The following is a 10924-nucleotide window of genomic DNA, read 5'->3' on the forward strand; positions in this document are numbered from 1 at the left end:
AGTTGCGATCGGGCTTGGTAATCCTCGAGGTGGGCCAAGTTTGACGTTGCTATCTAGCTTTGAGTCGGAACAATAATCATCGGGTCGGGCCAATCTTGGTTTGGGCCATTTCGGGTTGAATTCATCTTATAAGGGTGGGTGATCATTGGATTAGTTAAGTCTGAAGTAGGTAAGTATTGGCTTGAGTTATTTTTCCGAGTCTGATTATGATTTAATAACCACTATTATTTGTATTTTCACATTTTCCTTAACCAATTGTTCTAGCGAACGGTCCCCCAACATATACAATTTTTATTTATTTTTATATGAGCTAGGTTTTTGGATGGCTTTGCGTATTCTCTTTTCTCCCCTTCGTGTATATCCTGTTACACCTTTCTGTCGATTATGTTTCAACAAAAGTGACAATTGTTTCTCAGCAACTTAACATTAGAATGGGCAGAGAGATTTTGAGTAATCACTCATTCATATGATGTTCCAAGGTTGTTACAATACATTTTTCTAGCAAGAACTAGTGTTTCTGATCTGCAAGTTTTGTGTGTTTAAACCTTTAATACAATTTAATACAATGAAAGTACTATACAAGTCTCGGTTTTCTGAGCAGTTCAGCAATGATATTTCCTATCTCTTCACCACTGTCTTCCTGTACATGGTGCCCTGCCTGAAAAACATCGGAAAAGGTTGCTTATTACAACATTCGAGTTAATGACCACAGACTATGTTACCTGGACTTGGATACCCATATCGGACACGGGTATGTGTCCAAGTGTCCGACACGACTATTTTGTGAAAAAATTGCATGATTTTGGTCCAAAATGAAGTGTTGAAATGTCCATATCCATGTCCGAGTGTCAAGGATCTGACACGGGTATTGGAGGTAAAATGAAGAGTTCGAGGTAATATAGACCACAGATACAAGCATGCCTAATATGGAAGATGAAGAATAAGTAAATGATACCATTGGGAGTTCAACCAATTTGTGTTTTGACTCTTTGCAGAATTCTTCAACACCTTCATAGTTTAGCCAACGATCCCTTTGACCCCAACAGACAGTTGTTCGGACTTTCCAGTTTTCATTCATGAGTATCTTCCTCGTCTCCTCAACATAAGCCTGTCATGAAACACAACACCACATGAATATGCAGATAATATCCATTTCTAATCATATTCCCTTTTTCCTTCCTTTTTTTTTTGAGAAATTCAGCAGAAACAACTTTTGACCTTTAACTGTTTTTTCATAGCTCTGCTAACTGCATTTAGTGCAAACCCGGAAGAACCTGACGTGAGATAGGGACTTCTATATACCATGGCATCATCTTCCTTCATTTTGTATGGACCTGAGCTAGTTAATGCTTTGTCACTTGCTCTTAAAGGATCCTACATGAGCAGCAAATATATTTAAATTTGCACCATTAAATAAATAGCCATGTAACTTATCAATCTAAAGAAAAAAAAACAGTTAAAGGTCAGAGTTAACAAGAGCAAACCAGCTGACTTAACTTTGTACCTGAGAAAAGATCTCCCCCAGCAGAAAGTTGCTGAATATGGACAGTGAAGATGGCAAGTTGGCGTGCTTTGCAGTTATCTGTAGTAAATCAGAAAATGAGAAGAATATCAATGTTTTATTTGAAATTTGTAAAGCAACATATTCAGCAATTCTGTAGAACATGTTACATATCGACTATAATCCTGTTTCCTTAATCGAGCTTCTGAAGTTCTGAGTTAAGAGTTTGAAAACAGACACAGTCACACAAGTACACAAAAGTTACATTAGAAAGATAAGAGTGGATAGTGACTCGATCCAAAAAACTTACGGGTGGATTAAGTAGGATGAGATCATTGACTTTATCCTGATGATCAAAAGCATATTTTGCAACCACTGGTGAGAAGTATCCCTGCAGCAAATAACAGTCATTATATGTCATTTCAGAACTAACTACAATCAGAATTTTGTCATAAAAGAAGGGAATTAGTACCTGTACAACAAGTGAAACCTTATTGGGAACAAGATCATCAATCAAAGTTTTCAAGGATGCGGTATATTCTGTAAAAGCACCATCAATCAGTAATGTAAGATTCAGAGGCTAATTTCTTCTCTTTTTGGCAAAGAAAACTGAAGAAAATATTGCATGTAAGTTTCTCTGATCCACAATCAACTAGGTAGAATGAAACTACCTTCCATTGTGTAGTCAAAACCATATTTAGGTTGCGGCTTCTCTGAAAACCCAAATCCTGCAAGGGAGTGGAAGAGAAACACAAAAATATTACAAAAGGCTGATAAGTGTATCTGATGTAAGAATAATAAGATAGAAAAGAGATTACCTAACCAATCAAAAGCAATGACATGATAGTTCTTGGAAAGTATTGGAATAACTTTGCGATAGGAGTAAGCCTGTAAAAATCATGCACTCGGTCAATTACATATGGTTATTCAGAACTACAAGAGAAGATTCATCGCGTAAAACAGAATGCAGCTGCAACAAACTAAATCCCCATATTTTTAAGTGTTTGTGTTGAGAAATTATTCTAAATCAAGGTAATTGACATAAAACACACCTGTGATGGAAAACCATGAATGAGCACGACTGAAGGATTATCGGTACTTCCACTTTCAACACAAAACCATCTATTGAACAGAATGATACGTGTATGGGTAAACCCTGCAATTAATCACTCTTCAATTCCTGTAATAAGATGAAGCTAGATAGGCTACTATAAAGCCTAACTTGTTAACATGGCCTTATATTTGATAATTGATGCAGTAATAAATTGATAAGAAGGATTCACCTGAAAATGTCGTCAGAAGCTTGTGAACTGCTGCCCATTGTCAACCCAAATATTGGATCTTTTGCCTTTTCCCCTGAGCCGCGAACAACACAAGCTTTCACCTGAGTAATATTAATGAATAAACATACCAGTATATATCTGAGATTCAGAGGTAAGAAATCAAGAAAAAACAGTTGAAATTGATGCAATACATTACCATATGAATGCAGATGGAAGCTAGATCATAGAAAAACCAGTTGAAATTGATGCAATACATTACCATATGAAATAGATCATAGTTTATAGAAAAACCAGTTGAAATTGATGCAATGTATTGGATGCGGATGGAAGCTAGATCACAGAAAAAACCAGTTGAAATTGATGCAATACATTTCCATATGAACTATACAAGCAAAACCAAGAATTAACACGAGTAATAAATCAAGTTCATATTCAAGTGAAGCGAGGAATCAGTTCTCGATATATCCTGTGATCAATACAGCTAAATTGCCATTGTTCATACATGTTTTCAAATCACTAAACAAGCAGAACATGAAGCTATCATATTTATGTACAAGAAGAATGTGACAAATACAGCATACTTAAATCATACAACTTTACAAGTATACAAAAAGTGACACATTTTAACAGCTTAAACCATAAAATGCACTAATTTAGAAGGAACTGACCATTTTCCCTTGCTTGAACCATTCATCAGCAGGACTTGACCCATCTGAATACTTTCCTGCCAAAATAGATGTGATTTTAATTTTTAAGCTAGTTATATAACTCATATTGTGAATACTTCATCAATTTAATCATAATTCATAAGGTTAGGAAATTTTGTGGTTAACTACCTTTTATAGTAGTGATTTTGAAAATAACTACCTCTTATGTGATTTATGTGGAAAAACTACTTATTATCTTCTTTTGTTGTTGTTAGCACTACCGTTTTCCGTTTTTCATCCAAAATCCCGTCCTAGTGAGCCAATTTACCTCTAATTATTGGTAAGTAAACCCTAAGTAAAGGTAATTTGCCCAAAATACAAACAATTTCCCCCACATTATAAACCCTAATTTGCAAATACAATGTGGCGAATGACTTATTTTTGGGACTAATTACCTTTATTTGGGGGTAATTATACATTAATATGAGGTTAATTACCGATAATTAAAAGTAATCATTATTGTAGTTCCCCACAAAAAATCTAAAACTTGTGAATGTTATGATTTTCTAAGAATTATTCAAATATGACATGATCATTAGGTCTGCCTCCATCCCAAAAATATTCCAACATGGAGCCACAAATTTTAAGAAATTCCCATGAAAAAAATAGTGCTTTTTTTTTGCATGTGACATGATTATAGACATGAGACCCATGATTAATAAGAAAAAACCCAGATTGAATTTGATATACCTCCACTGAAAGAGAAGCCATCACCAGCCGAAACAGGAGCATCCAAGTAGTAATCCTGCAACAAAAAACCCATTTAACCAATTTTATTACACAATTTTTTTTTTTTTTAAATGGATTTGATTAGTTAAACAATTAATCACCTCATTTTGGCTACAATTCAATTTAAATGGATCCCTCCTTTTGGTAACAATAATCTTTGATTTGGGCAATTTAGCAACAGTTTTAGTAGCAATTTGAAATTGATTGGATTTTAGGAAAGAAGTAGCATTGGCAGATTGAAGAGACATGTTAACAAAATAATTAACAAGTACACTTTGAAAAGATGGATAGGAATGCAAATGATCATGTGAATGTGAGTGAGAGAATACGAAGAAGAAGAAGAAGAAGAAATAAATTGATGAAATGAGGTGTACTATTTGAAAAGATGGATAGGGTTTGTTTGGTTCTTACATCTTAGCCCCCGCTACCGCGCAATTTTTCAACAATTCCCCTCCTTAAAATTCCTTTGTTTTTTAGTGGTCGTGAGATGGTTACATACATTACTTGTAAGTTGTATCTAAGGTGTTAAATGGGGCAAGTTGCAGTTCGGGTATAAACGGATAATGTTTTGTGACGGGTTATTATGCTCATGTGAATTAAATGTGTTATTTTTTGTCAGGGTCACTTTGATTTTTGTCGGATTTCGGTTGGGATGGGAGTCAATTTCGTGGTCGCAAGAAATCAATTTAGATGGCATAATAAGTAAGTTAGTGACAATTTGCTATTCCAGTAAAACCGCCGTACGGGTTAACCGTTTAAGAAAAACTCAAACTAAGAATATAGACTATTATTGGGATCCAAATTCAATTTCTTTTTGAAATTAATTAGATTACCCGAATAGGGGAAACAAATCATATTCTTGTGTTCTATTGTTTAATATTTTAATAATTAACTCAAAATATAAAATCATTTTGCTTAATATGTAGTATAGACCAATTATTTCGACGCTTCAAAAGATTTTAAATAATACGTCTATCCTTGAGCTAAACTCTCGGCCCTCTCGTTTTTTACCACTAAAACTCTCTTTCCCTTATCGGAAGGAATACTCATTAATTCATCATGCATTCATGCCCAAAGTTAAAATTAGGTCTTCAAAAGTAAAATAAAAACTCAATAAGTTAGGTTTGAAATGTTAGCTTCATTCTCAATTGGTTATATTAAGTGTAAATCTCAAAACTTCGCTAAACAACGGGTAATATATTATGGTTGGTCCGTGTGAAACTCCGATATATAATAAGGTTACCAAAAATATATCCCACAAGGCCACAATAGGTAACTTTGGGTGGGGATCCCCATATCGCCCTTGTCATTTGGCCCTATTTAAGTGGGTCAGTTATACTGACCCGTGTGACTTGAGTGGTTCACTTTCGGGTCGGATCATGCCCGATAACATAATCGTTGAAGACCCTTGGAACTTGGTATCGTTTCAGCTAAAACCCAGAGAAGGAGAAAGAAAGAGAGAAGCGAAAATGGTGTTTCAGAGTATAAGGCTTCCATTCACAAACTACTCTTCTTGTCGAACTGCTCATCGTTCTGCTCTTTTCTTCTTCGATAACCACACCGCCTCGTCTTCTTCGGGTAATCATTTTCTTCCTTTTTTTTTCCAACTGGTTTCGTGCTTAATTCTATCTGGAATTTCATTTTCTGTCCAAAATAATTATGGGTTTTTTACAAATTGGTTCTTTTTAGTCATAATCATCTGGGTTTTTCTAATTGGGATAATTTTGTTATGAATTGCATCATCATTGTATAATCATTTTTTTGTGGCCCTTTTTTGTTTAGTCCAAATTAACTTGTCAGTCAATTTGGTAATTTCTGCTGTAATATTGTCAGATTATTAACCTATAATCGTAGAGTTAGTAGAAGTAATTGTTATTTTTGGTGTTAATCATGGAGTTAAAGTTAACCTTTTGTCTTCCTGACTTTTTCTGGGTGATGTGAATTGGCAGCAGTGAGGTGGTTCAGAGGTAATCAGCATTTCTCCATCAGAAATTTTTCTGCAAAGTCAGCCAAGTTCTATCCTTCAAAGAAGTAAGTTTTCGGGTGCTTAAAGATTTGAAACAGAAATACAGGAGAAATTGCTATTGTGTCAATATTTTAATTGGGGTTTTCAATTCTTCCTCTTGTTAATTTATCTCAATGATATGGATTTGTTGTCTTAAATCGAATCTGGAAAGAATTGCCTGAGCACAATGAAAATGTTACTGGGGATATTGCGAAGCATGGATACTACTAGTGACTTGAACTAGTTCTGATTTTCGATTTTTTGTTTCAATGTCTCAGTAGATGTGCTATTTATTTGTTAATGTTTTGCAGTTTATATGAGTATTTATTAGTAGAGAACACGGAGAACGTAAATGGTTGGATTTCATTTCACCGACGTGTTGCTGTGAAAGGGGAATGGTTTCTGGATTCGTAGTTAGAGTACATCGCTGTTTGAATTGTGTACCTCTAGTAGTATTTGTACAGATATGGTGATCTACTGATCTGCACCAGTGTTACCTAATTCTTTAATCACCCCACGAACCGAAAAGGTGAATTATAACATGAAAGTGGTACAATTTTGGACTAATTTAGCAAACTAGGTAGTGAATTGCGAACCCGTACCCAATCTCATACTAGCGAATCAGGTAACAGTGATCTGCACAAGTAGTTCAGGTTCTAAAATCCAGCTTTGTAGGTGAAAAAATGATACTCCCTAAAAGATTGCCCCTTATACTATAAATGGATGTCCTTGTTTGTTTGCCCCATACCTTAAATGGTAAAATTTCCCTCTTGTTTTCTCTCTATCTCTCTCCTCATGGGCCCACACTACCAACCCATGTACATATTTTACACCCAATTCTTAATTAAGTGATTTTTGACTATGGAGCAATCTTTTAGGGACGGAGGGAGTAGTCCACAAGACAGTAGGGGAATAAACTTTTGATTCTATCCATCTGGTGGTTGCTTATAAGGCTGTTAGGAATCATCAGTTTCCTATGAACCATGGATTTTACATTCGTATCTTCCACTCTTCTAGACTGCTTAATCTTCTTTTCAAGTTCTGTTAAATTGGTGACTTTTGCCTTCAGTATGTTTTTTAATAACCTTTTCTTAATTTTCTTGTTAATTGACATTGGTGCTTGACTGCTTGTTCAAAGATCACCTAGAGTAAGATAGAATGTCAGCTCCATTCTTTAATTTAGCAGCGATAATTACCCTGGTCTTTTGGGTCTCTTTTGTCTTGTTGACTCTCATAGTGTTTTGATATTGACACTCATAGGAAAAAGAGACTGGACGAGGTGTGCCTGGAGAGGTATCAGCAATATAGCCGAACTTTCATACAGTCATGGATAATACAAGGTAAGAACTAAGAAGTGCCCCAGTAAGGACTCTATCATTTTAGATACACTGTGTTACGATTTACGAATCTTAGTGGGGACAATACAAATGCAACATTCAACTATTCAAGTACCTGATGTTCACGTGAAAGTCCTGTGTTCAAAACTTCATTCTGTTTGGTCCGTCCCTGAAGTTTCTCTCTTCAGAATATCTAAAAGATTCCTGTTGGGCCATGGTGATTAGTTTTTGTCTCGAAAATTGCAAGTTTATTCAGCCATTCGTTGCAGTTTTCTGTCCCTCCACTTTATGGTAACCAGTCTCAGAATTTGAGAATGTATCGAGTTATGTCACTTGCTTATTCGACATGCATTATCAGTGGAGTTCGGAACTGTAGATTTTCTGTTTGTCATCGTATTAGTCGGGTCAGTCAAATACGAAGTGTATTAGAAGATATAACACCTCTCAAAGTATTTTACTGACAGAATAACTTTTGAAAGTTGTTAATTTCTGAGTATTTTACTGCAGAACATAATATATAGTCAAAATGACCTTATAAAAAAGTTCTTTCAAAATGTGTTTGTGGTTGCTAAACTATTGTGAAGCACACTAGCACCAACGGCTTATTGGTTATTGAGTTGTGCAGAGTCATGGTTCTGAATGTGAATCTAATACAACAGAGTGCATGCAACTGATATACTCCACATAAAACAAACTTTATTATCTATTGAAAGCATCAAAGTTTGAAAATTTGCTGAAGCATGAAAATGGATTTCTTTGTTTCCTCTCCTATTGCAGGGAAAGTGTTTGTGAATGGTAAAGTGGTGAATAAAGCTGGGACACCTGTCCCAAATGAAGCTGTTGTGGAGATTAATGCAGAAATTCCTAAATATGTATGTAGGTGATTACTCTGAGATAAAACCCTATTGCATATGATCTTGCGAAATTCATGCACATTGTGATGTGAAACTCCTTGTATGCTGATATCTGTTTCAGAGCAGGATACAAGTTGGAGGCAGCTATTGAGCAGCTAGAAATCGATGTTACAGGGAAAGTTGCTCTCGACTCTGGATTGTCAACTGGAGGTTTTACTGATTGCCTGCTCCAACATGGTGCTGCTTATGTATATGGAGTTGATGTAGGCTACGGGCAGGTATCTATATAAAACTCTTGAGCCTACATAAATCTTGAAATTTAAACACACCCCTTTGAAGTATAAGACTTAAGGGCTGTACAAATGGGACTGGGATTAGATTGTCATGATTCCAATGCACTTGATTGCTTGCCACTGGGAAAAAAGGAATACACTTAAGTTGACTTTGACATTTGTTCCGTAATTTTTAAAGAAATTTGGGATTTGTTAAAAGAATAATATTACTGGGAGGATCCTTGTGTCACCTATAATCAGATTATTCACAAGTTTATTGGCTTGATGAATTAACATATCGCGATATCCATCAGGTGGCAGATAAAATTCGTCTTGACGAACGAGTCAGTGTTATTGAGCGGACAAACTTAAGATATCTTACCGGGCTTCCGAAACAAGTTGATTTGGTGACTTTAGACCTCTCATTTATTTCCATAATCACAGTAAGTTGAAGCAAAATTTACTTGTTCAAATGTTTTTAACAGTTCACTTTTGATCATTGAAGCTGTTTTATCTTTTAATGAACTCGTATTCTGGCATAGTGATATCTTTAGTGTTGTCCTTATATTGTTATAGGTGATGCCTGCTGTAGTTAAGGCAATGAAGGAGCAGTCCACTTTAATTACCCTTGTGAAACCTCAGTTTGAAGCAAGGAGATCCCAGGTAACACCTTCTTTTGCTGTCTGTTAATTCTTAATCTTCATCTTGTTTGCCATTTGGTAGCAAAGTTAGTAGGTCACTAGATTTGTTTGGAAAAAACAATTTCACGCATTATTTGTTTTATTACTTATAGAAACCTGAGCTCACATGATCCGTGATCCAAATTGGAAAAAACAATTTCACGCATAGGGTGGCCGTACACTATAAACTTTTTGAAATAATGGGGGAAAAAGTAAGTAGAGATAAAAAGAAAAGCAAAAGAAGTAAAAATGACCAAATAAAATCGCTGTTGATGGAAATCGAACCTGGGACTTGCATTTTTTAGTTAGGTGTTTATGAAAGCAAGGAAAAACCAACTCAGCCACCCATGCTTGATTGTGTTTAATACAGAAGAATGGTATATATCCAAAATAACAACCCCACCCCTCCTCCCCCGTCTCGAACCAAATTATGAAGTAGCATTATCACTTTAGCTAAATTTGGTTTCCCAAGTTCAACAGTCAAGCAGCCATGGATCATGTGCGAGTGTGTGAAAGAGAAAGATAAAGAGTTTGAGTTTTGAGTTTGTTTTGGGTGGTAATATTTGTCTCAGTTGATTGGAAATGTTGCGGAAGAGGTGAGTTAACTTATTCATTTGGTTTCTTGTTGCAGGTGGGAAGTGGTGGAATTGTCAGAGATCCAGAGGTCCATAAAGAGGTAACTTTTGATTCTTGAAAAAGGGTTATGAACTTTTTCGCCTCTCCCTCCCAAAGCTTTAAGAAAATACATGAATTTCAAGATATAACTTTTATATGTCATTGATTTGTTGGAAACGGATACTGCTTGGAAAGGCTACGAATTGTAGAACAGCCTTACTTTATACAATCGGATACTTTTAGTAGTTTTTGAATGGTTTTGAGTATGTCCTTTGTATAATTTGCTTTCTTTGCTGTTATTCAGAAGATATCTAGCCTTTTTTTGTTGATCTGCAAAGTCTGTAACTGATTTCTTGGTTGAATGGGCTTCATGCTGCAGGTTTTAGAGAGAATCATGAATGGGGTGCAAAGTTTTGGGTTCCAAAGCAAAGGATGGATAGAGTCCCCTTTAAAAGGTGCTGAGGGTAATACAGAGTTCTTGGTTTGCTTTGAAAGAACAGCTGAAAAAGCTGTTTAGATGTGTATCATTTACAGAAGCAACGCACCATGCAATAATATCTGATATGCTGTTCGTGAAAGGAAATGACACTATTGGAAATGAATAGTAATATAGTATGCTGACAACGAAACAAGGAGCTAAGAAATGAACATCTTCTTCTCCAATTTCACTGCAATGGTGAACGCTAAGCAATACTAGGAATTGGTCTGGAATTGTTTACTCTGTGATGATTTATGCTTATACTCTGTATTAAGGAGGGAATGAAGATATTACAGAGTATTTTGGTATTAACTGTCATAGAGAACACGAAAAAATCATATTACAATTTTTTTAATAGTAGAATTATGAAGTACAAATTACATTTCCCCTTATATTCTGAAACTTCAAGCCACACTTGATGTAGATGTACTGTTGCAAACTTTATCTCAACAAGTTAGGTTAA

General features: G+C 35.4%; 2 protein-coding genes across 3 annotated transcripts; one reads left to right on the plus strand and one right to left on the minus strand.

Moving 5' to 3' along the window:
- Positions 1 to 444: 444 nt before the first annotated feature.
- On the minus strand, positions 445 to 4597 carry LOC110782643 (uncharacterized). Its single transcript, XM_021986826.2, has 13 exons — positions 4322 to 4597; positions 4182 to 4236; positions 3453 to 3508; positions 2785 to 2885; positions 2554 to 2623; positions 2320 to 2389; positions 2173 to 2229; positions 1974 to 2041; positions 1812 to 1892; positions 1505 to 1582; positions 1219 to 1374; positions 956 to 1108; positions 445 to 658 (listed from the first exon to the last, which is right to left on the minus strand). Exons 1-13 carry the CDS (start codon positions 4466 to 4468, stop codon positions 575 to 577), a joined length of 1176 nt encoding a protein of 391 aa, XP_021842518.1. The 5' UTR covers positions 4469 to 4597; the 3' UTR covers positions 445 to 574.
- A 1034-nt stretch (positions 4598 to 5631) lies between these two features.
- Positions 5632 to 10924, plus strand: LOC110782632 (uncharacterized). 2 transcript variants are annotated; one of them, XM_021986814.2, is made up of 9 exons: positions 5632 to 5798; positions 6173 to 6251; positions 7486 to 7565; positions 8340 to 8442; positions 8538 to 8694; positions 9003 to 9131; positions 9265 to 9351; positions 10000 to 10044; positions 10363 to 10924. In XM_021986814.2, exons 1-9 carry the CDS (start codon positions 5690 to 5692, stop codon positions 10498 to 10500), a joined length of 927 nt encoding a protein of 308 aa, XP_021842506.2. In that variant the 5' UTR covers positions 5632 to 5689; the 3' UTR covers positions 10501 to 10924. The 2 variants fall into 2 exon arrangements, with proteins under 2 accessions (XP_021842506.2, XP_021842497.2); XM_021986805.2 differs by having other exon boundaries at positions 5633 to 5798; positions 6170 to 6251.

The sequence above is a fragment of the Spinacia oleracea genome, chromosome 5, assembly GCF_020520425.1.
Source record: "Spinacia oleracea cultivar Varoflay chromosome 5, BTI_SOV_V1, whole genome shotgun sequence".
NCBI classification, from domain to species: domain Eukaryota; kingdom Viridiplantae; phylum Streptophyta; class Magnoliopsida; order Caryophyllales; family Amaranthaceae; genus Spinacia; species Spinacia oleracea.